Raw genomic sequence first — 27,171 nt, 5'->3', positions numbered from 1 at the left:
AAGGCTCTTTTTTCCTGGGGCATTGACATAAGGAAGAGTGAGGACACAACGATAATGTAGTAGGGCTGAAGACAGAGAAAGAGAGGGGTAATGGAATTTCCTGGGTGGAGAGTAAATGCATATAATATAGTGGGCAAGAGAACTTGAATTTGTTTTGTGTGTGCAATGGCAATGTCCTTAACTTGACGACATACTCCTGACTCTACAGGATGAACCGTAAGTAATGTCATTAATTTCAGGGAATTATTCTTTGAGATATTTCAAACAAAAAAGTTTAATACAATTATGCTCGTTTTTCCTTCCGTTTCGAGATAAAAATAATTTTATATTAAATATTTCATAGCGTGTTTTGGGAAAGCCATTCATTTTAATTATCAATATGCTCAGTCAGTTTAAGAGAGCAGTGTACGAGGGGGATCCAGGAAATAACAACCGTTCGCGCATACCCGCCGCGCAGCTGACTCCCCTTCCTTGTTTGAAGGTCAACTGGCTTCCTTAACATGTGTTCTCATAATGTTGTGAGTACTGGTTGCAACAAGTCGCCATTGTGCATTTTGTGTTACTTCAAAATGAACGACGTGATTGATAATCCCGCCGACTGTGAGGTGAGGAGTGTGATTCGATTTTTGAATGCCCGACATTTGAAACCTGCAGAAATTTACCGGCAATTGAAAGAAGTGTATGGTGATACTGTAATGAATGAAATAAATGTGAGAAAATGGTGCGAAATGTTCAACAATCGGCGAACAAATGTCCACGATGAAACTCGACGCGGACGCCCATCACTCATCACAGAAGACCTGAAGACTAAAGTGAACGACAGAATCTTGCAATACAGGCGCACATCACTCGACGAATTGCATATTGCCTCTCCTGACATTTCTCGTTCTTTGCTTGGTGAAATTGTGTCGCAACATCTTGGCTACCACAAAATCTGTGCCCGCCCGCACACTGCTGCTTCAACTCGAGAATTGCAGGATCAATTCGGTTGGGAAATCTTTGATCATCCGCCCTATAGTCCAGACCTTGCTCCTAGCGATTTTCACCTTTTCACTAAGCTGAAAGACTTTCTGGGTGGTACGCGTTTTGGAAGTGATGAAGAGTTGAAGAATACAGTGAACACCTGGCTTAATGAACTGGCGGCAGAGGAGTATAACACGGGAATTCTAAAGCTAGTGAACAGATACGACAAATGTTTAAATGTAGGCGGTGATTATGTAGAGAAGTAAAGGAAGCTTCAGTTATGTAACAGACTTGGTTTTTTCAAATAAATATTTTTTTTTAATTATTACAACAAAACGGTCGTTATTTCCTGGATCCCCCTCGTATTATGATAACAAATGGTTGAAAGAATTTTAGTTTTGTCCTTTAAATGTGCAGAAATGTGATCCGAAAAACGTACAATAATTTTTAATTCTGCAAAGGAATTTTAAAATGTTTCATTTGTTTGGATAAAATTTCTGCACATTTAAATGACAAAACTAAAATTCTTTCAATTATTTATTATCATAATACACTGCTTTCTTAAATTGACTGAGCATATTGGGAATGAAAACAATAGCTTTCCCAAAACACGCTATGAAATGTTTCATACAAAACAATTTTTTTCCCGAAAAGGAAGCAAAAACGAGCAATAGTGTATTAAACCTTTTTGTTTCAAATATCTCAATTGAAATTAATGGCACTACTTACGGTTCACCCTGTATATGAAAGTGGTTCATAAATGTTGTTAGAGCCAAGAAGTTTAAAGTACTTAGTTCGTCAGAGACTAGCCAGAGTGCACCACAGGCACTGGGTCTACATTAAACTTATAATTGATGATGATGATGATGATGATGATGATGATGATGATGATGATGATGATAATTGTGGTGGTGGTGACGACGACGACGACGACGACGACGACGATGATGATGATGATGGAGAGTTGTTGTGTATCACAGGAAAGCCGAAGTACCCAGAGAAAACTCTTGTGCTGCCTAGACAAGAGGTTTATTCAACACAAGCTCCAGTTATAAATACTGGGTCGATCGACCAGGATTTGAACCCAGGCCCCCCGGCTTATAAGTCCAACACGCTAGCACTGAGCTATCGAGATATGGAATACGGGTTTTAGGTTAGCTTTCTCAATTGCGGTTCAGTAATTGTGTTCTGCAATCGACAACAGAAAGATCAAAAAGTGAAGTGTAGTAAAGTGTATGCAACTAACTCTCACACTCTAGATGAACTAAAAGGAAATATTCGAACAGAAATTAGGTCCGTTAATGCAGAGAAACTGACGCGTGTAAGTGATAGTTTTTTAAGAAGATGTAGATTGAGCATCGCACAAAATGCCAACTCTTTCAGTACCTTCTATGAGAAGGATGAGTACTGAATTCTAGCAACGGTAAAACCGATAGCAGTGAGATGGTATTTTGGCGGGATGAGTCTGAGAATGTCAGGGAATACTTGACACTCGTCTTCCAGTTGGAGAAAAGTTGGGAGATAAACTCAATCTGGTAACCAGCCCAAGCAACATTTGAAATTACACTCAAGCTCAGCCTCCTACCGACTATTGCATAACTTCAGGTTTTCATAAAATTTTTTTAGACATGCTTTAATAATATAAAGCATAAAAAGTAAAGGTATCCCCTTTACACATCATGAAAGTATAAGACGACATGGAGGTAGAGTTCCATACCTTCATGATCTTGACACTAAAATAAGGTGGTACGGTCGGCACCATGCTCAGACCGTCTTCCACTTCTTTGAGAGACCTGATAGTACTCAATTTGACAGGAGGCTGAGTGGATCTTGGATTCGTTTTGGAAGTTTGGCAATGAGAAAAAAAACTGTCACCATCCGGGATTACACCCAGGACCTTTCAGTTTATAGCCGGTTCCATCAACTGAGCTACTCATGTCCTTTACAGAGTAAAGTGATGCATAATAAATGAGCGCACTTTAGGTATCTGAATGTCTAATATCGACATATTTTCAGTATCAGAATAACTACCTTTATGAAATTTGTATAAAAACAAGAATCATAAATCACCATACACACGTCTGGTGATAATTATTTGTTTTCTTTTAATTTCTTAATCTATGGATAATCCTATTCTGTTCAAATTTATTAAAATGTTTTTTACAAATTCCACGTTATTTGTAAAATATTTTATGGGAACGACTGGTATAAATGTGATCTTACTATTGCAAAAGGGCTAATGGCTACCCTATTTACCCGAATATAAGACGAGTTTTTTTTTTTTTTTTGCATTTGAAAAATGGGGGGGGGGAGGGGGTTGTCTTAAATTCGAGCACAGGTATTAAGAAAAATACACAAGTTGCGTCAATTTGTTTATGTTGTACACGAAACAATGCCATACATGCTGTCATTTCTCCCACAGACCACCTGTTCATAATAATATCGAATTACATGGCATAGGACAAAAAAAAAATGCTCGAAATATTTACCATACTTTGACTTCAACCCCTAGCAGTTAGTTCGTGTACACAATTTTTTTTTGTTTGTAAACAGAATATTGGACTGTTAGGCCCTACAAGAAATTTTACAGAAGTCAGTAGACCTACTGGTAAACTTGAAATTTTCCGACTTTTAGAACCGTAGTTAAAAATGAGTTAATTGTCAGTGAACTCATCAACAAAAATACCTTAAAAATTTTAATCCTATAGAAGCCATTGGAAAACTAGGTGTCGTCTTATATTCGGGTAATACGGTAATTACTTACTGCTTGGACATGTTGTTGTTGTTAATTCTGTACTCGTGACTTCTATAGTAGTTGACTCTGTTGTTGGGTCAATAGATGTCAAGTCTGTTGTTGAATCAGTAGATGTTACGGCTGTTGTTGAATCAGTAGATGTTAAGGCTGTTGTTGAATCAGTAGATGTTAAAGTTGTTGTTGAATCAGTGGAAGTGAAGTCTGTTGTTGAATCAGTGGATGTAAAGTCTGTTGATGAATCATTAAACTCTGCTATATCATTAAATGTTAGTTCTGTTGTTAAACCATCATATATTAATTCTGTAGCTGTCTGTACTGAATATTCTGTGTCTTCATTATTCGTTGACTGAAGTTTGTTCTTAATAGATGTGGTGTTTGTATCAAAGAGGATATTTTCAGCTATAGTATTAGGAAGTGATGAGTTGTCTGACGTTGACAAGTTGATTGCAGAGACGAGCAACAAGAAACATACGCCTGAGGCCTGGCAGAGCATAATGAATTATACTTTTCAGAAAATGTAATTTTAATCGCCACTTGAATCTCTTCTATGCATCTTTCTGCAACTCATGTAGTGGGTGTCATTACCTGAAATCAATAAATGGAACAAGAAGTGGTATTAATACAGTGTCATTTTTGAGCTACACAACAGCTTCCAAGTAGAATGCTACTGGTAAAGATCATTCCTCTGCCCGTGAAACATGTGGGCATAATTCTAGGTAGAAAGTATATAAATCTAATGTTTTATAATAATTGAAGAGTCCACTGCAAGAATGATGAATGTCATTTGGAATACATTTTGCAGGAGAAGCAAATGAAAGTTTGAAATGCTTAGCGCTCAAAGCCTAACTGAGATTTTCCGATCATTACTGGACAATGACCATCAGTGTTAATGTCATATAATTCTCTATGTACATTCTATATGTCTTAAGCTATGCATTGACAGTCCTGGTTCATTTTCGACAAGAAAGTGACATCCATCATTCTTGCAGTGGACTCTTCAATTGTTACAGCCTAGATGTTTGGCAAAATGCCTTTTATTACTGGGTTGATATATCATGTCAAAATTACATACATTTTAAATGTGTTTCGAAGTATATTTTAGAAGTGATAGCACCCATTTTTATTTTGCCTATTTAAAGAACAAGTGAGACACTGGTGTAGCTCAGTCAGTAGCACGTTTGTCTGCTGAGCCGGAGCTGTGCTCAGGCATAGGTTCGATTCCCACTTGGGCTCAATTTTGGTTGGTTGGAATTTTTTTACGAGGTTTTCCCAATCATAAGGCGAATCTCAGGTAATCTATGGCGAATCCTCAGCCTTATCTCGCCAAATACCATCTCACTATCCCAATTTCAACGATGCTAAATAACGCAGTAGTTGATTTTTTATTTATTTTTATTTTTATTTTCGTAGGTTATTTTACGATGCTTTATCAACAGCTTAGGTTATTTAGCATCTGAATGAGATGAAGGTGATAATGCCGGTGAAATGAGTCCGGGGTCCAACACCGAAAATTACCCAGCATTTGCTCATATGGGTTGAGGAAAAACCCCAGAGAAAAACTCAACCAGGTAACTTGCCCCGACCGGGAATCGAACCCGGGCCACCTGGTTTCACGGCCAGACTTGCTAACTGTTACTCCACAGGTGTGGACGCAGTAGTTGATATAGCGTTTTTAAATAAATAAAAACAAATGTCTATTTTTGCCCTTTTTTTTTTCTTTTAAAAATAAATCGGAAGTTTATTTATCTATTTGTTATTTTAAGTTATTTTAACACCCAACATTTTAAGTGTTTCAATTTGCTCTTCTCATGTGCGAGTTTAATGCTTACTATCCCACAGCTGCAACCCTTTATAGAACTTATTTCATTACACAAGCGGAATTATTCTCTTATTGCACCCAACTCCTCAAGCTACTCTTATAGTAAACCATCAAATTGGTGTTATAACAATTATATATGTGTATAATAGGTGAAAACGTTCATACATCATTTTAATATTTAACATGTATGTATTAACAAATGTTAATATTAAATTGATAAGTCATAAGATTGAAAAATTAAAACATTACTGTACTTATTGTATTTAATAACTAAATAGTAAAGAATTCCTTGTGTCATTATAAAATATAACGGTAAAACGATTCAATAATTATCCAAGCTATTTGAAGTTCTGAGACACATTCAACTGGATTTTTAAATAATATAAATAAATTGCTAAATAGAACATTAAGATACATACAAATTAAAGAAATACACGGTGAATGGTAATCTATGCACCAAAATTTAAGAGGTGATTCTACATGTTAAATATAACAAACTTTTATTACACTTTTTCTTCAATGAAGCACTGTTAAGCAGGAAAAAAATAGTCTTTGCCCAATGTTTGCAGCGCTCTATTGCATTAATGGCCCGAGAGAAATGGCTCATTGCTATACAAGCAGATAGGTAAAAATAATCTGAACAGTTAATGTCTTGAATCATTTTTTGCAAATTAAACCGTCTAGCCATGACTTTAAACAGAATACCAAAAATCGTTTAAATAAATCTTGCAACGCAATACACGCCGCGTGTTACGGAGTACAGCAGAGGGGGATAGGAAGGTAAGGAGTGCAGGCCGCGCTTGGTTAGAGTTATTGCAGTTGCCGTAATGTTGCCAAATGCTTCACAGAAACATAATGACTTCCTCTAAAATGGTAAATGTTAGAGAAAAAACTTATTTAGATTTTCAAATCTCTCCTCATGATCAAATAAGTTTTTAACCTAAGAAGACCAGAGAAACTTTTCTCAGTAGATGCAGTTGATACTTCGTACACTTAATCAAGGCATCCACTGCAGTTTCAAGAATTTTTCTTTGTCTCCATTTTATTTGCCATAAACTAAATTTACTTTCTACTATTTCAGGATACTCCAGGTCAGGCTTATAAAACGTTACTGCTGGCTCTAGTGGAGACCAGGAACAGGTAGAAAATTCCGAAGAGAAACAAAAAATGTATTTTTGTGCGACTGGAATCGTCCTTGTAGAGCTGCAATGAAGTCATCCAGATAGGGAATTAAAACTTCTCTTTGGAAGTATTCGTCTAATGTATGATAAGGGATATTGCACATGTTCTTTTGAGCTTTTCTTCATCTAATATTTTTGTTATTTCATAAGTGGATTTGAAATGTTCTTCAGGTTCGTTCCTCATTAACTGGAATATGCCGATGATGTCATCTACCAGTGACATATCTTCAGGAAGAGAGATATCGGTATTCTTTTTCTCTGCAAGTTTTCAGATAAAGTGTAGGTTTCTGTAAGCATATAGCTCAGAACAATGATGAAGTACAATGTGTATAAACAGCTTTAGGAAATATTTCCTTTAAAGGAATACTCTAGTCTGTACACCATGGAACGATCCTTGCATTGCAGCTGCTCTATCATATCCTTGTCCCCTCAAGTCATTCACATTAAAACCAAGCCTAAACAAGGTATCCAGTAACAAACAGATAGATCTTTGACGGGAATAAAAGTAAGAAAATCTTCTCTTAGTTTTTTAATGTCTTGACTGAAGTACTTAGTGCACAATGAAAACTGTTCAACCTAGCTAATTTCAGTAGTCTCATTAGCTAAAACTGTATAAAATCTTGAATTTTTCATTTTATACACAATTTTCTTTAAATTAATTTACCAAAACAATTACTCAATTATTAATTCTGAATAAGTGAGCTAGTGTAGGCTACATTAATTTCCCATCACAATTTTGTAATTTATCTTTCAGGACTTCATCCCCACTGTTAAGCTCAGTAGCGCAACAATGCACGAAAATTTTCATCATTGCTTGAAGGTTGCACCTTTGGTCGCTGCATTAGACACCATTATAAAAATACGGATATTTATAATTATTATAACATTGATTGTATTTATTTATTACCGGAGTACATTTTTAGGAGAACTTAAGAATGTGGTCAAATTACAGTAAAATCCCTCGTATCCGGCACCCAAATAAGCGGCAATACCAAAACAACGGCACTTTTGGCTAGGCCAAAAAAAAAGTCATTCATGCGTAAGGGTAGAGTCGGAGGAAGATGTTAGTGGTTTTCGTGGATCGCACATGCCACATATTGTTTACTCTTTACATTGTTCACGCGTAGATGCGATAGCATCAGCATCGGTAAGCTGTCACTTGGGTCTCGCAAAAAATGCGCAGAGAAGATATCTTTAAATTTATCACTTGAACTCGCCCGTTTCGAAAGAGTGTTGGACGAGTCTAAAAAGTAGTGAGAAATTATCTGTTCCTACAGCGCGTAAAAGTTTCATTCGAGTGAGAGATAGTATAAATATAAACAAGCAGATATTAGAGCTATGTTAAAGAGGTTCAAATCATCGAGCGCTACTTCATCTTTATAGTTGCGACGTTAGCTACACTGTTCTTCATGTCACATGGCCACTATTTAAAATTGGCATAAGGTTACGAAAATGTTTCGAATTTTTTACGCTATTATGTGTTACAATAATTATGAACTGATGAACGTACTGTATATTACCGTATTCAGTAGTAAAAATAAACATAGTAGGTACCGGTATTTCAAAACTTTATTTTTAAATATCTGTATGAAAATTACTAAATTTCAACATGGAAAAAAATGTTTGTGCAGTACAGTATGTCTTTATATAGGCCTAACCTATAAACGTATCTTCCAATTATCCGGCACTGGCTCTGTCCCACAATTGCCAGATACGAGAACTTCTCACAATTGTTTATTTCCATAGAGGTTGAATTTTCGGGGGAAGGAAAGAACCTCTTGCTCCCCACCTCACCCACTACATACGCCCCTGCTACAGCACTTAGCAACCAAGTAAAACAGATCACCAGGTTATATTATACACCCAGAAGCAGAATTGAAATTATCCTCTCTCGTACATAACAAGCGAATATAGAGAACTACGTACTACACTTTGAGGTAAAATTTTAACAATTAGTTCATTTTTTTTTTTTAGGCACAGTTAATCGCTACTGACCTGAGTAGCCTACTTTCAGACTTTAAACTCAGTATTCAACAATATGTACTATTCCTCATTTTGTAGTTTGTTATGTCTGTCGTGAAGCTTACAATCGGGCAAGAAGTATTTCTTTTTCCTTATGTATTTACCAATGCAGTAAACATATCAGGATAGACAAATACCTTTATCAGGTACGTGGAAGATTACAGAAGCAGTTCTCTGGTTACTGTGCTCTGAGTCTCTGCTTTTGATATGAAGAATAATTTACTCACTAGTGGTCCCAAACTTTTCGCAATAAAGTCATAATATATTTTTAATCTGTATAACAATTATTTCTACATACATATCTTGAACTTTATACAATAGACTTACTTACTTACAAATGGCTCTTAGAGAACCCGGAGGTTCATTGCCACCCTCATTTAAGCCCGCCATCGGTCTCTATCCAGAGCAAGATTAATCCAATCCCTATCATATCTCACTTCCCTCAAATACATTTTAATATTATCCTCCTATCTACGTCTCGACTTCCCCAAAGGTCTTCCCTTAGTCTCCCAACTAACACTCTATACGCATTTCTGGATTCATCCATACGTGCTACGTATCCTGCCCATCTCAAACGTCTGGATTTAATGTTCCTAATTATGTCAGGTGAAGAATACAATGTGTGCAGTTCTGTGTTGTGTTACTTTCTCCATTCTCCTGTGATTTCATTCTTCTTGGCCCCAAATATTTTCCTAAGCACATTATTCTCGAACACCCTTAACCTCTGTTCCTCTCTCAAAGTGAGAGTCCAAGTTCCACAACCGACTACTCTCACAAATAATACTGAACAAATTCCTTTTCGATATTCAAACACTTTTCAAAATAGAATTCCAAATTTTCTAAACTTTTTTCAGTATCCTTACTAATGACTATACCTTCTTGCATACCAGTATGACTTCTCTGAGGGCTGCTTATTTCCATATATTTTTCCTTATGGAGGCTCTACAGAAAGTCGAGTGGTATTAAATCTGTAGATCTTTATGACAAAAATTTGAAATTACCCTGTTTATTGGAAACAGAGTGAATATGAACAAAATCTATGAAATGGTTTTAGGAGATACTGCTGTATGCAGACTGATTGAAGGAGACAGACGCTGCACACAGAAGGAGAGAGAGCAACTGTTAGATAGTATGCCGGAAACTGCAGTTTCAAGGAGGCAACTGTCTGGTTTGATCTTATGAGAAAGATGGAAGAGTTGAATCATAACTATATATATATATATATATATATATATATATATATATATATATATATATATATTAAATTTCATGATTCTTAAGCATAAATATGAGTTAATACAATACGTACTGGACCATACCTAATAGCAGTGGCGGCTCCTGCGTATTTCTTAAGAGGAGGAAAAAAAGATAACAGGACGAAATGACACCTTCTTGAATGAAACAAGCTATAAATTAGCCAACATGCATACATGTAAGACCAGGTAGTGTTGAGGTTGGCCTTCCCTTCTGTATAGCAATAATCTGTTCTTGTAAACTGAGTTTCCTAAATTGTCCAAAATATATAATGTTTTCATTTCCATTTATTGTTGAATAATTGCACAAATTAACAATTACAAGGAAATTCACCTGGCAGCATTTTTCGAGCACACTACAGCATCACATGTATTGGAAGAAACTATAGCTACTAACACGTAATCGGAACAACGGGAATGGGAAATAATCTGAGGAAAGCGAGAACACTGTACCCACCCACGTGGTCTGTGTTGCCACATGTACATTTTACAAGTTCAGTATCACATGCTTTTGAAGAATATCAGTTTTTGTAAAGTCATACTACCATTATTGTTCAAAGTTGCCGGTGGCCAATTTTTTATGTTAAAAATAATGTAGTTTGGAGTATCTACTTTCAATTTCAAATATATTTGTACAAAACTGACAAAGTTGGCTGTTGCCCTGTCTAGTACACAATGAATGGAAGTGAATTTCAGGGGCCAAAAAGATCTGCGATACTAACGTAGAACTACCTCTTTGTTTTATATAAACCCGACTTTAACTTTCAAATATCCTTGAAAGTTTCAAACCATGAATAGTAGCCTACATAAAGTGCAATGAATAATATTTTTGATTTATAATTTTAAAAAATGTTTATATTATGGTGTTTTTATTGCGTTGCGTTAAAACTGTTTTTATTGTGCCTCCTAGATGTGTTATAGTCTGGTTGAATGCAAGATCGCTAGATGGCAGCAATAGCGAGCTTGCTGCACGACCAGTCGGTTTCTATTTCCCGCCCATGCACTGATTCAGAGGAGGATCTCCTCCCTTTCCGTTCATTTACTCGCTTTAAAACTGTGCTTCTTTCTCTGGTCGCGAGTGCGCTGTTGTCTGTGTGTGCTAACTGCAGTAAAGGAGGAATGGATTGACTTTCCTCCACATAAACAATCTCGCATCTTTCTCACAGTTTTCTAGCAGCACATGAGCGCGATTCGTTTAAAACTCGATCAACCTCTTATAGCTGTGAAAAATTATCGAATCGTCCTTGAATTTCAAGGCACATATTTTATTTGGTATTTACTTTCAAAAGAAGAAAAATGTGAGGAGGACGTTCCTCATCCAAGTCGTCTTTGCTTTTATTATACACGCTAATGTATCTTCAGATTACAAGAGGCAGTAGAATTGGCATCTGATACCAAAAAAGTGATTCTGAACGTACTGTCTCTATAAATAAAGCGATTTCTCATAAAATCACTTTATTTGAAATCAAAGCATTCAACTTAAAACGTTCGTATAACAGAAATTTATTGTTACATACAAAATTACTTTTACTTTTTTTCTAATACATCCTACATTTTGAAAGCCCGAGGTTACACAATCTGCTGGGGAGAGTAAGTGAAAACAGGGCAGAACAGGGTGACTGAGTAGGATTAATCATCTCCTTGCTGTATTTCTTTTGGTAACAGTTCAAGAAAAGGCATCATAAACAATAATATTATTCGTAGCACGATACTAGTAGGTATGAAATTTGTTTATAATGTTACACCTTATTGCACAAGTCAATGTTTTGGATTCGCTCTTTCCTAATTTTGACGAATACAATAACTGTGTCACATTATAAACGTGTTCCATACGCTATTTTTTTGTACGACAGCATTATAAAATAATTAGGTAAGGTAATAAAGAAATAAAATATAAATTTGTAATTACGGGTAGTTTGATACGATGGTCTATGAAGAATGGATTGCTATGACAGCAGTTATTTAACCCTAATCTGCCTGGTTTTCTGACATGTGGCGATTTTTTTTAATTTGTCAACATTTGTTCAGACATGTCTTTATTATGGAATGAAACTCAGTTTCGCGGTATGATGTTTGTTTGATATCGAAAAACACCGACAGATCGTGAGCGTGCATCAAGTATCGGAAGAGCAACAATGCTCTAAGGATGCATTCGCTGGCGATCATAAAGTAATTTTAATCAAAACATAGGTGAAAATATGTTTCGTTCAACAGTCGCATATTAACAAACAAAAGAATACTCAAATCTGCATTACCCTGCCTACAGTTCTGATATTAAATCACGTAAAATGTGGGAGTGAAAGAACATTGTATGCAATTCGTGAGTTAAGTAGAATTTGCTACACCTGTCTTTTGTTTTCTTTTTGTGTGTGTGTTTTTTTTGTTTTCGAAAGATGGGCAAGACAAAAGCGGCCGTACTTGGAACTACAGCGCTATGTTGCCAATTTTGACGACCACGCGATCAGCTGATGCGAGCTACCAGTTGACGTTAGATAGCTCACTTAAAACTTTCATTGTCGCGAAATACAAAAATCGACACAGAATGTAGCACGGAAAGCGGGCAGGCAGCTGACACTGCGTGCACAACAAATGGCGCAAAGAGAGCTATTGAGCACTCATCACGTGGGAAATGTAATTCTGGCAACACAATCGTAGTTTCCATAGCAACAGGCCTCCACGCTACGTGATTTCAGTTTTTTTTTTCTGATCACAGCGCTAATGTCATGTCTCATCTTTAGAAAAAAATAGATATAGTCTCGAACTACTTACAGCAATTCCCGTCCTCTAGGGATGGATAAAAATAATCAGTTATTTTCATGCGGTTAATCTGATTGAGATTCTGGCTGATATGTACATCTATTATCAGGCAGTACATCTCACTTGACGATGTGTCAGAGGAAGAACAATTGTTTGTATGCATCTCAAGTGTAATATGTAGCTAGTCGGCGATGTATGCAATGGAAGGGGAAATGAACTGGCCACCCTACCCCATTATCTCCTGGCCTAGCTGCCTCATAAGTGGTGCCTTCTTGGTATCACTTGTGAGATTCAGACCTGTCTTCGGACAGTTGACTAAACGACAACAATCAGTTATTAATTGCCGGTTATTTTTACTTGCCGGTTTAACCTGATAACCGGTTATTTTTTTTTAAATAGACACCGAATCAAATTTATTTTAAGTCCATCTCAAATTTAATGTCAGTCGAACATCGTTACATTTTATTATTTTGTACTCTATGTAATCAATTCTGTATAAAAATTATCTCGGAGGCCATTACTAGACAGGGTATACTTTACTTACTTCGCCTGTCCACAGGTGGCAAAATGAAATTAGACTTCGATTTAATATCAATAATCTATGCTTATTTTAATCGCTCACTTTCTCCGATTGGCTTATAATATATCTGCGGTTGTTGGAACATTTCAAACGGCGAGAAATTTTCATTTCAGTGTACGTCGAATCGAGATTATCGCCTTTAAACCTGATAATACAAAATGATATAATACAGTGGGTCCAACTATCAGATTTGAGTCTCACAGAAGCCAACCTGACGAGGACGCGGGAAAAAAAATCCATCTATGAGCCGACCATTCCCTACTGTAAAAATGCCTACCATCTTAGCGATATAAAAATTATTGATTTGTTTATTGATGCAAGAGGAACCATCACTACTCGTCTCCTTTCTTTCTGCATACGCTTTCAAATACAAACTAGGTACCATCATTAAGGAGTTAGGTAACAGCTTACAGCAGTACAATTTTGTAAATATGCAACATTTTTTTCCTCCATTACTGTATCCTGTACAATAATGAAAATTAATATGTGTAAAACACAGTCCTTCTGCTATATGAAAAAAAAATATTTTTACAATTTAAAAAAAAATTATTTACATTTTTTTTTAATTCAGTTCACTGTGCAGTGATGAAGCGTTTCACATAACTAAAAAACTATCCAATATTCCGTGATGAAATCTTTTGTGTGTATTTATGCATGTCATATCTACAATATGATGCAAAATCACTTCTCTATCTTTGACGGATTGTCTGATTAAAAGTAAATTCTTTACAAAAATGGTCAAATATCAGTATTTTCTTCTAACACAAAATAAAAAAAAATATATTATTTATTAAGGAATGTAGTTTAAAGAGCATGATATTGTAAACATGAGTTTCAACAGTAAAATAAAAAAAGAGAGAACATGAAAAAGTTCAGTTTATTAGTTATGAGAGAAACGCTTCATCATTGCACAGTAAACTGCTACTATTTTGAATTTTGAAAAAAAAAAATAGAAATATCGTAATATTATTTTTTCCGTAGAGCAGAAGGACAGTGTCTTACACATACCAATTTTCATTATTGTACAAGATACAGTAATGGAGGAAAAAAATGTTGAATATTTCCAAAAATTTTACTGCTGTAAGCTGTACCTAACCCCTTTACGAAGCAGCTATTGAGTCATTGAAGCTACCAATTTACATCCTACATCATCTTTATTCCATGTCCTGAGCTACCTTTCTAGTACCACTTTCTTCACTCTTTTACCACGTTAAAATTTATTTTGATCACTACATTGAAAAATTCCTGATTTCTTATCGGGTTTTATTCGATTTAAATCTTATTTCCATTATTATTTATGGCAACCTCACAAGTTGGAGAAGACATTAATTAAAAATCTGCTTACGGGAAAATAAATTGTCCGTCGGAATGTGTCCTAGACAAGATTATATTTGTACACATTTTGGAATTTAAGTTATTTTTAATTTATCTTATCTATGACCCTAATGTGACTGAAGTAATTAACTAAATTGATTATCTTCAGCATCTAATGACGTTCTTTCAACTATCTTCTGATTGATTCACAGTTGATTGCTAATTGTTATTTGATTTATATTGTAAATAACCTCTCATTTTGTTTTCCCGACTAATTTGCTGACTTCAAAATGGTACAAAATGATAACTGGAAAATAACCGGTTATTTCTGATCGTTGAACTTCCTTCAGGTTAAATTAATTTTAAAATAACCGGTTATTTTCGAATAACCTCCCATCCCTACCGTTCTGGCTACCGCTCGGGTGCAAACTCGTCCTCATCTAGTAAAAACTACTTACCTCCCTTAATACATAATAGTTATTTATGTATTAAGAAAAGTAAGTAGTTTTTACTAGTCGAGGACAAGTTTGTGGCCGAGCGATAGTGATGCCTGCAATTAGAGTCTACTGTAAGTATTCCGAAATTCTACTTAACTCACGAATTGCATATAATGTTTTTTCCACTTCCACATTTTACGTAATAAATGGTACAATATATTGCGATACTGGATTGGTAAGTGCTCTATAACAGAGGCGAGGGAAAGTTTGGAAAATGAGGCGCTTGTGCAGAGTTTTTTTTTTTTTTTTTTTTAATTTCCGAGAGACTGTTATGCACTTAACGCCCGTGCATTGTATATTATTTTTTGCACAATCATAATTTATATATTTATTTTATTTATTATGTAGGCCTATTTTAGTTGTGTATTAATTTTGAACGGAACGTTTGTCATTTTGTTAATGGCAATGTGTAATTTTCTAGATGACCGTGTTTTTATATTCTTTTGTTTTATTTGTTGGATACGACTGTCTTTTATTGTTCAAATAAATAAAAAGCTATTGCAATATAGGAAATTGAATTGTAGGAATATTTTGTATTAAAGTTTCGACATTTTAATAATTGTTCAAACTTCACGTTCAATTTTAATGTTCGTAAATACAGTTACAGCTTGTTCTCTTAGAGTTCTTGTTCTTTTTTAATTTACAAGTGACTGTATTTCAAGTTTCTAATTTACTTACTGAACTGTTATTTCCAGCGTTTCCATAGTAACGATTGAATGTGTTGTACCATCAAGTTACATGATATGCAACTATGATGGCAAAAAGAGCATGATTATACAAAATAGTAATATGCGTTACTAGAGCGGTATGTTGAAGTTTTCATGTTCGAGGAAAAGTTTGAAAAAGCGAAACGTAGTCGAGCTTTTTTAATTTCCGAGAATTGAAAGAAAACATGCCCCTCGTGTATCGTACATTATTTTGTGCGAAGATCGTTTATTACATACCTGAAAGATTTCTAATTAGTTGCAATGAAATCTCCATCTTGGTTTCTGTTCAATGATGGCAAATTTGCAAAACAAAATCTATCTTCAACATTGTTGCTTTAAAATGTTTTCTGTGTTTACCATATTCCGTGATATACGTCTGTCTTTTTTTTTCCCCCCCAGTCTATAAATGCGAACTTAAAACAAACGCTAAGGTTATGTAATGATTTAGAGTTTACTTAATTTTTGCAAATATTTAAAAACAATAATTAACAGTGCAATTTAGGTGAAATTGCAGTGGTAAGTTTCCAATTTATAATTATTACTATATTGAACGTCTCTAAAAATAATATGTTAAAAGCCTAAAGCAGTAAAGTCAATATGTCACTTAAGCGGTAAGAAGAGGGAAATTGTTGTGTGTGTTAGATTGGGAATACTGAATGTGGAATTTTAGACTTACCGCGGATTGGTTTTGTGCGGAAACCAAGTACGCACGATCTCGCACAAAATATATTTTTCATTTTACTTGATTTAATATCAGAACTAATGGATCGTCGAGTTTTGAGTAGCCTGTCCCTATGTTTGTAGATATATAACTATTGAACGAAACATGTTTTCACTTAATTCGTCAATAGTAACCAACATTATCACGATAAAATCCATTTACTTCTCTAATAAGAACATAGCTACTTAGGGCAGTGGGCGTGGAAAAAGAACTATTATATTGCTGATATATAAAGAAAGAAATTATTTGTTGCGAAGCGCATAAAACGTAATATAAAAAAGTGCGTCACCTTTGCGACACTCCTTTATTTCGCTTCCTGTACATTCCTCGCATTTATTAGGGTCTAATAATTATGTTTACAATTAACACGTAAGTCCCCAAGAAAAGTGCAATGGGACAATAATTTCAACACACAGGGAAAAGAGTAAATAAATTGTAAATATTTAAAGGAGATTAATGTATTCATCATAAAGATTAAGCAAAAGAGATAATGAATTTATTTTATCCTGTTAGAACAAAAGGATAACGTTGTAGAAGGAAGTTTAGTAACCGAGTTACATCCTGCAAACACGAATGCTTCATACCATTTCCTGCTCAGAGAGATCTGAACTACAAAGAAAGGCTGCCTACAAGGAAATGGACAAGTTAGTTATTCATGTAAAATAATCTAATAATTTATTCTCTTCTCTTTTTAACACTAATAAACGTCGAATTTAATTTCCATATAAAATACGAATTGTTACGTTCAGTTATGTAGAAGATTATAACGTATTGAAAATTCTTTAATTTAAAAAGTTATTCTAAAGCAAACTTTAGACTAGGGGTACTCAACCTTTTGAAGATTATGAGCACCGCCCACACATGATACTAAGAGAGCTAGCATCATGAACTACATAAAGATTAATTTTTTTTGTCCTATAGAATTATCTGTAATGTTTACCATTGGTTATTAATAGGGAAAGGAACTTCATGGATTTGCATATTTGTTCTCTATCGTTGTGTGAATATGTTGAAAGATTATCTACATGAATCACAAATTTCTGAATACAATGATATTACTTTTATTGTGCATAAAAGTGCATATTTTGCCTTTATTTATAAAAGCATCATATTTTAACATATATGCAGGGAAACTGTATAATATGTATGTTTGTCTTTCCTTCATTTTTAAATGTGTAACCTCGTAAACACGACTAATTTATGTTTATGAATTTTGAACGTAACGATGACGCCCTCATAGGGAGCCTCTCAAGTTAGCAATTGGTGTTCCTTTACTGCAGTCTTTAGAAGATTTCGGTAGAACAATATCCAGTTTAACATCAGTTCCAGGAAATGTAGGAGATAAAGTGAACGAGAAAACAGCAAATATTCTTTTCAAAAACCCTGGCCATTATCAACTTAAAGAAATTCAAGATATTCTCGAAAGAAAAACACCCTAAAAATCAACAAAATTTTCTATACAACAGCTCACAGCTTTTGTGCAAACCCCTCTTACTTCTTGTTACGTAGAACGAAGTTTTTCGCGCTACAAAGCTTTGCTGAGAGAAAACAGGCGCGGCTGAAATGAAATTCATGAGAAAAACTGCGCAATATATTTTGTTAGATCACAAGACTAATGAATAAATTTTAAATGAACTAAAAGTTACATAATCCATTTTGAATCTTGCGTACACTACTTTTAACACTTGAATATAAGTAATTGATTAACTAGCGGACTTACTCGTGTTAATTATGTAAGTTTGTGCGGCTTACAGCTGTTTCGGTGCTTCATCACCATCCTCAGAGCCTACTAGATCTCGGCGTCATCTCGAACTTCTCTGCCTGTTATGTAGGTGCGTTTGATTGTTGAAAGGTGTTGAAAGGTGGAGTCAAATAGTGTGTGTGTGTGTGTGTGTGTGTGTGTGTGTATGTGCTGAAATTGATCTGTGTTGAGAATTTGATCTGGGTGTGTTTTAGTGTTTTTGTATATTTCGTATTGTTCTAGTGTGTTGAGTTGATTCTTGGGTTGTATGTGTAGGATTTCCATGTCCGCATTTATGTTATTGTATGTGTGGTTAGCATTGGTTATGTGATCGGCGTATGTAGATGTATTGTGTCCTCTGGTTATTGCTTTAATGCGTTCTTTGTAGCGTGTTTGGAATGATCTGCCTGTCTGTCCAATGAAGAACTTGTCGCAACTATTACATGTGAGTTTGTATACACCTGTGTGGTCGTATTTATTTGTTTGTTATATGTTATATATGAAAACAAAAGCACACATAAGATCGCAACTTCATTCAGAAAGCAGAAAACACACTAAAAATACATCTCAACACACAAAAAACACAAACAAAAAAAAAATACGACCACAAAGGTATATACAAACTCACATGTAATAGTTGCGACAAGTTCTACATTGGACAGACAGGCAGATCATTCCAAACACGCTACAAAGAATGCATTAATGCAATAACCAGAGGACACAACACATCTACATACGCCGATCACATAACCAATGCTAACCACACATACAATAACATAAATGCGGACATGGAAATCCTACACATAGGCTACAACCCAAGAACCAAAAACTCAACACACTAGAACAATACGAAATATACAAAAACACTAAAACACACCCAGATCAAATTCTCAACACACAGATCAATTTCAGCACACACACACACACACACACACACACACACTCTCTCTCTCTCTCTCTCTCTTTGACTCCACCTTTCAACACCTTTCAACAATCAAACGCATCCACACAACAGGCAGAGAAGTTCGGGATGACGCCGAGATCTAGTAGGCTCTGAGAATGGTGATGAAGCACCGAAACAGCTGTAAGCTGCACAAACCTACATAATTAACACGAGTAAGTCCGCTAGTTAATCAATTACTTAAAAGTTACATCAGTGCTGGATAAAATACAAATATAACTGGTTTGAACACAACCAATGGATGTCACGAGATCCGTCTCCCAGGAATAATGAAAAATTACCAACTTTGGGGAACAAGATGTCAGGGATGACCGCTGAAACGACTACTAGACAACTGAGACCGGAACGGATCAACCATTTGGTCCAAATCCATGAAAAGTGTTACGATGATGATTTGTGTAAACTGGTGGAGAACTGCAAGTAACAACTTTTTTTACGATAACATAACAACATACACAATGCCGCAACAACACGCAAAGCCCTCTTAAAAAGTCCCCACACAAAATTTTGTTTCACAGCGTTCGACTCGTACTCTGCCTAAGAAGTTTACCTTTTTTTTTTAATTTGAGTATGCCCCAACGAGTATAACTCATATGTAGGGGCTATACAAGAACACATACATATCTTGTACAATGTAATTGAAAAGTCATGAAACTATAGTCTGTGAAAAACAAATGATAACACAAGAACTTATTAAAGAAATAAAGCAAAATAAGAACAAATAGTAAGATAACATAAAGTTTTGAGCAGAAAGAAGAAAAAGTTTGAAACCATGAAATAAATAAATCAACTGAGAATTAAAATAAATAATCTTCCCAAAAACGTATTTTTAAACAATTCTTAAACACCTGCAATTTGGTAAAATTCTATATTCTAAAGGAAGTTGGTTAAAAGTTGTTGTTAAAAAATGGTTGTCCTTTCGTTCCATAAGTTACGGAGCTTTCCTGAGAAAAATATATATTTTCTTTTTGTCTTGTTAAATAAGTATGTATATCTTTATTAAACTGAAATATAATATTACTATGTATTAAATTGTTAATAACTTTGTACATGAAAATAACAGCACCTAATTTGATAACTGATTCAACTGGTAGAACGAAAAAAAAATTGATATAGATATTTAACTGGAGTCAAATAATGAAAACCCAATAAATTTCTTACAGCTCTATTTTGAATAATTTGTAAAGGTCTCAAAGCAGTTTTCTTATTATGTCACCAAATAAATGACATATACATTAAATGAGAATGGATAAAATCATAATATACATCCAAGAGACAAGATATAGGCAAAGAACTTTTAAGCCTTTTCAAAATACCAGACTTAAAGAACTGCATATAAATTACGTAACAAATCAAGACACACAGAACAGTACAGCAACATGCTGTACAAACTTCGAACCGTAATTATGATTATGTTTATAATCACTCCAGCGTGAACTTTCGAATAAGCAGTGTAAAGTTTCATGAAATACGACACGCAATAAAATTCTGCATTTGTTTGTCTTTTGTGTAAAGATAAGAGAAACTGTTGGCACACAAATGCATCAATGTTTAATAATTTTGTGTTTGATAATTTTATACAAAATTGTAACTTAGGCCTATACAAACAATTCATGTACTGTATATATGTATGTATGTATGTATGTATGTATGTATGTATGTATGTATGTATGTATGTATGTGTGTGTGTGTGTGTGTGCGCGCGGGCGTGCGTGCATGTATGTATGTATGTATGTATGTATGTATGTATGTATGTATGTATGTATGTATGTATGTATGTATGTATGTATGTATGTATGTATGTATGTATGTATGTATGTATGTATGTATGTATGTATGTGTACAAACTTTTACTTAATTCAATGCAACTTACTAAGTTGTATTTATCCATCTTAAATGAGATTTGTGCTATTTCCAAACAACCCGTTCACTATTTCACTAAGTTACTATGCACTTCTTTTTCTTAAGAAAATCGCCTTTACATTTTCAAATAGAAATAACACTCAAATTTCCCGTGCAAACTCAGCGAGATTATCTTGATTTGTGTGACCTGATTCATACTTGTCCGGCAATGAAGTCATTTATTGTAACAGCAACGCGACAGGTATATTTATAGTGTCAACCACAGGTGGTCCATAATGAATTGTTACTGTGAGACACACGCCGCACTTAAATGCTGTCATTAAGGTAGACTAAGGTTATGCGTCAAATATGATAAACATATACCGCACTTCGAAACTCTGGTAGTAACTTCCTAGTACTATTCGATTTAGAAGTTAAAGGCTAGTTACGAATAACATTTAGATATCCATACACAAGTATTTTGTACATAAAAAAATTAAAGTGTCGTATCTGGATTACATACAGCAGTGATCGCCAAAAGCTGTGTCGCGACACATGCCCCTGCCTCCACTCAAGCGTAACCATAGCATCATACCCCCAACCTCTGTTTACAGCCAGCTCTTCGATATAAGTAAAGACATTTATCAGCAGCGGGCGTACACATGTAATGTTACAAGTGTGTAGGATAATAGGCCTATGTTTCGATGTATTTTCGAAAACAGATAATAAGTAAAAACTTAATTTTAAGGAGTATGGGAAGAAAAGTATTTATTTTGTGCAGATGGCAAAAATATGAGATACATAATTTGTTGTAAATTTTAAATGAAGTATAAAAGAACAGTGTACGTTGTCATTATTCTTCTTGTTATGAAGACTACCACGCCCTTACCTGTAACTTGAACATTTCATTAATATACAAACAATAAAAAGTATCGGCTTCTATGTCTTAATCAGGATAAAATACTTCGACTTTTTTCGACGTATGTAGTGTAATTTGAATATTTAATTAATAAATGAACAATAAAAAGTATTGGCTTCTATGTCTTAATCGGTGTAAAATACTTCCACGTTTTTTTTTCGACGTATGTAGTGTAATGTCTTAATTGGAGTAAAATACTTTGACTTTTTTAAGTATGTAGTGTAATTTACAACTTTGTGACCAGCCTGGTACGCTTTTCTAATTTCAAATATCTGCTGATGTAAAGTATACGTTCTTTTTATAGTAAATAAGACAAATTTATTTTATTAATAATAGAAAAATAATGAATAGGAGGATAAAAAATTAACATTAAAAAGTGTGTATAGGTAATAAGTAGAAGAATATTATGTTGCTATTTTTTTTTATCACAGTCCGTGTCTGCACTGTTATTCACTGCATTACCTGAGGAGATACCCACTCCACCCCTCTCCCTGCGATAGTGGTGAGTGGGTTGCATTTCTATTACGTCACGATTTCGTGGTGTTTGGCAACCATTGACATACAGAGTGGAAGTGAAATTATCCTGCAGATTGAAAGGGACGATAGTGTACCTACACTTAAATGAATAGAAAAACTATATTTCGTTTTGAGATTAAATGCACGGATAATTAGAAAATTAAGCTGGTCTGTCTGCCTTAGTGAACCACTTCCCATCTTCCTTTCTGGCCACAAAGTTGCAAGCTGGTCGCATCGGTCAGTGACTTCAAATTAGTGGTTTTTAAATTAAATCTACACGAAAACCGTCCACGCCATTGAAATACGCCAGAGGGATAAATGATTCTTTATTAGATTTTCTATCGATAAGGACAAAAATCACTATCTTAATCGCAATAGTTAACGAATAAGAAGGTGTTAAACATTTTGGGGAAAAGATTTTTTCTCAGAAAACTATAGACTTTCCGCCAATATAGTATTACATTATTTGTTACATACAACATGAGCTATTCGCTCTAAAAATATGCGGGATTATTCCACTTTCACTCTGTATACTCGTACATACAGAATGAGTTTTCTGGAAATTTTCTACTGGAAAGGTTTGCTTGTATGCTTGTTTGTCATATCGAGGCTACTTCCGTGGGCACTGAGTAGTTTATCTAGGTCTGTTACGTGAATGAATGAATGAATGAATGAATGAATGAATGAATGAATGAATGAATGAATGAATGAATGAATGAATGAATGAATGAATGAATGAATGAACGAAGGAATTAATTAATTAATTAATTAATTAATTAATTAATTAATGGAGTCCGCTGTGTCTATAAAGGGCAAAGTCTTGTAATATTACAACGCGCAAAAAAAAATCATGTTGAATCGTATTTAAACACATGCCATTAAATATAAAATATGGATCTATGTCCCGTCGCTCTTATTTCCGGCAGCCAATCACGTTGCAGGTCGGCTACATTTAAACGTGTGCGTCTTGTGATTCGCTGATGATGATGTCATACATTTCCTAAGGCTCGATACATACTTAATATAATCGCCCGCCATTTTGGCTCTTTCGTTGGCGTTCGCAGAAAGCACACGAGGACGTTATTTGCCGCTCAATTATTTGCTGAATTACAGTGCGTTCTATTTATTATCATAGGAGCTACGACATGATAATGTTTAACGGTGTGGCAAATAGATTCCTCGTCTGGTATAGTCGCGACGCTGTTATTTCCGGCGTGACTCCTCCTCTTTGCTTACGTCTTAGGAAGTCAAGGCTCTATAAAGTCTAGGTAGGTAATATCGTTCGCCATTTTTGTTCTTTTGTTGCCGAGCTACCAGACGAGGGATGTATTTGCCACACGTTAAACATTATCATGTCGTAGCTCCTATGATAATAAATCAAACGCACTGTAATTCAGCAAATAATTGAGCGACAAATAACGTCCTCGTGTGCTTTCTGCGAACGCCAACGAAAGAGCCAAAATGGCGGGCGATTATATATTAAGTATTTATCCAGGATTAGGAAATGCTTTACATCTTCATCAGCGAATCACAAGACGCACACGTTTAAATGTAGCCGACCTGCAACATGATTGGCTGCCGGAAATTAGAGCGACGGGACTATAGTTCGGCAACGAAAGAACAAAAACAGCGAACGATACTACCTACTTAGATTTTACAGAGCCTTCACTTCCTAAGACGTAAGCAAAGAGGAGGAGTCACGCCGGGAATAACAGCGTCGCGACTATAGGTTGAGCAAATACACCCTAAAAATTTCGCCAGTTAATGTTATTACCCTTTGTATCCTCCATATCAAAGGAAAGAAGAAAAGACACACTTATGGGGAATGATAAACAACTACTGCATTATCCCTTAAAACTTAGATGTGAACTTCAGAGGGCGCTTGTCCAAATAGTAAGTAGCTGGCACTCGAAGCTGCAGCCACAAATCTGTAAGAAGGCTCACATAAAAATCATACCGTACGTAATGCATTAAAAGAAGTTACGTGAGAAAATTGATACGCACAAACCATATTAAGAAAGTAAAGTTTAACGATCTCGCACTTACGTTATTCTTGTAGCGTAGGCAAAACACTGACGTTTTTCTGCACACATGTTAGGCCTATGCCCTTTAGTAACTCGGACTTCTTTATTGTTAGCCCGACGTGTTATGTTCGCATGCATTAAAAGTCAGTCAGTATTAGTCAGCACTGTTATACCAGGAAAGTTAATGCTTTTTGCTGATGACACAAATGTACTAGTCAATGAACCAAGTCTAACAGCTGCGGAAACCACTGCAATTAAATCACTTAAACAATTAGAAAACTGATTTCAGAATAAAAAAATCAACAACGAATGTTAAAAAGGGCGGTTACTTATTTTTTGCTATCCCAGCTAAATTTAAACTTCACCCTGAATCTCAATGGACATACCAAAAATAAGGCACTGGCAACATTTCTTGGCATTCATACTCACTCAAAATTAAAATTGGGTATATTGGGGAAATTTAATTATGTTTTTTTTTCTTCTTAGACACTTCTTTAGACCGTTATTTAAAGACGCTGTACCCATAGGCGGAGTTATGGGGGGTATGGAAGACACTGACCCTCCCAAACTTGTCTCTACTCTTTTTTTTTTCTATTAACGTTAGAAAATATTGAGTTCAAAAGATATTTTTTTGCGTTCGTTTATGATTAAGTTTCTGTGCTTAAATTTATGAATTAATATCTTCAGATCATGTGTCTAGACTATAATATTTATTTTAAATTTCTGAATGTATAAGAACTTCTATACCTCATTTGAGGAATGGAAGTATACTCCAACCAGGAGAAAGTCTCAGGGGAATGAGACGCAGCGGGGTAATGTTGTGAATAAATGTTGATGTCGTAAGATGTCATAAGGTCACGCACGTGGGTACACGCATCTCCATTGGCTAACTCTCAAAGCAACAACGATAACACTGATACATACTTATACTACTCTAGTTACAAAATTAGATCACGGTTAATCTCCTGGTCTTTTAATCTCTCCATAAGGTAATAACATATGCAGGAGAGGGCATGTTCTTTAAAATGGCGTTATAACGGTAATATTATCTATCTACTTCGCTCCAATAGATGACGCAATAGTAAGCAAATTCCTTTCACGGTTAATCTCCTGCAGTGTTGCCAACTGGACGGAAATTCCGTCAAAAGTGACGGAATTTCAATATAGCGGACGGAAAAGAATGACTTTGACGGGTGACGTATTTTGTGGCGGAAATTACGATTTACATCGCCTTCTGACTTTTTTACCTAATGTCGTTTGTAATTGTTTAATTGTGTAGGGATTTTACTTTTTCTTTGAACAGCCCTGCTCGTGCGGTTCCATGTTAAGGAATCCCCTGTTTCAGACATCCCGTTAATCAAGTCAGAGGTTGAAGAATTATTATTTTAATTAAGATTTGTAAGTAAGTTGTGTTAAAATTTGCTTCTTATATACATATACACATACATACATTCATACATACATACATACATACATACATACATACATACATACATACATACATACATACATACATACATACATACATACATACATACATACATACATACATACATACATACATACATATACATACATTGAGTGGGACTTGTTTACATTTTTTTTACGGATTCCGACGGATTTCCAGGTGCTAAACTGACGGGAATACAATTTATGTGTTGGCAACACTGATCTCCTGGTTGGAGAAAAGTAGTGTTTCTTTTGTAACAGCCTGTACTCATGTGTTGGAAGTCTGCAGGTGTTCAGGCCGTTACTTGGAGAAATATGAATAACACTGCACAATAATGCAGAAAAAAGTGATCCCGGTATAATGTGTAAACTTAATGAGATTAAATAAAATAATTAGAGTTTACGTTTCATATGATGTTTTCAGAAAAGTAAGCTTCATATAAAAAAAAGTTTCTGTTAGCACTGTTACGTAGTTTTATTGATGTATACATGTGTTTCTGTATGAGAGAGAAAAAGAGGAAGATTGTTTTAAGTTATGCTCTATTATAATTTGTGGTAGACCTACAGTTCAAGCCCTATACAACTCGGACCGAAACATCGCGGATATCACTGTAAGAAACATGCCCCCGAAAATACCTTTATTAAGGGGAGAGGATGGTATTTTTTTTGGTGAAAAGTGAGTAAATTTAAAAAAAAAAAATCTTTAAAATACTCTGTGATATGTGTGGAATGCATAGCATAACATTTTGTGGGTATTTGTGCCCTTATCGGATGTTGAGTCGCCATTTTTAAACTTCCTGCGTTATGGATTTTTAAATCACTCGTCCACTCTTATTGTTTCCGGTAAATTAAATTTTCAAAAAAAAAAAATTGTTTTTTTCTTTAAAACACACTTTGATATGTGTGCAATGCACTGCATAACATTTTGTGGGTATTTGTGCCCTTATCGGATGTTGAGACGTCGTTTTTAAACTTCCTGCGCTATGGATTTTTAAATCACACGCCCGCTTTTATCGGTTTCCAGTAACTTCATATTATTTGCTACATTGCCAGACAAAAATGGACATAATTTCTGAACTATTAAAGATACATGCATGAAATTTAGAACACACATTCTTTAGACTATTAGGAAACTTTTCTCTGTAACAGA

General features: G+C 35.0%; 1 protein-coding gene across 6 annotated transcripts in view; it reads right to left on the bottom strand.

Moving 5' to 3' along the window:
• Positions 1 to 27,171, bottom strand: part of LOC138696794 (receptor-type tyrosine-protein phosphatase H-like) — a 157,112-nt gene that overhangs the window by 78,812 nt on the left and 51,129 nt on the right. For 5 of the 6 annotated variants that reach the window (XM_069822198.1, XM_069822197.1, XM_069822200.1 and 2 more), the window contains one exon: positions 3,728 to 4,303. In XM_069822198.1, the coding sequence (XP_069678299.1) occupies positions 3,728 to 4,211 (484 nt within the window). In that variant the 5' untranslated portion in view covers positions 4,212 to 4,303. Of the gene's footprint in view, positions 1 to 3,727; positions 4,304 to 21,144; positions 21,287 to 27,171 lie in introns of those variants that run through there. The other variant, XM_069822199.1, reaches the window with a different exon arrangement.

This window comes from Periplaneta americana, chromosome 3 (genome assembly GCF_040183065.1).
Source record: "Periplaneta americana isolate PAMFEO1 chromosome 3, P.americana_PAMFEO1_priV1, whole genome shotgun sequence".
Classification (NCBI taxonomy): domain Eukaryota; kingdom Metazoa; phylum Arthropoda; class Insecta; order Blattodea; family Blattidae; genus Periplaneta; species Periplaneta americana.
Note: the sequence above shows the minus strand (reverse complement) of the source record. Positions and strands in the feature narration are given on the sequence as shown.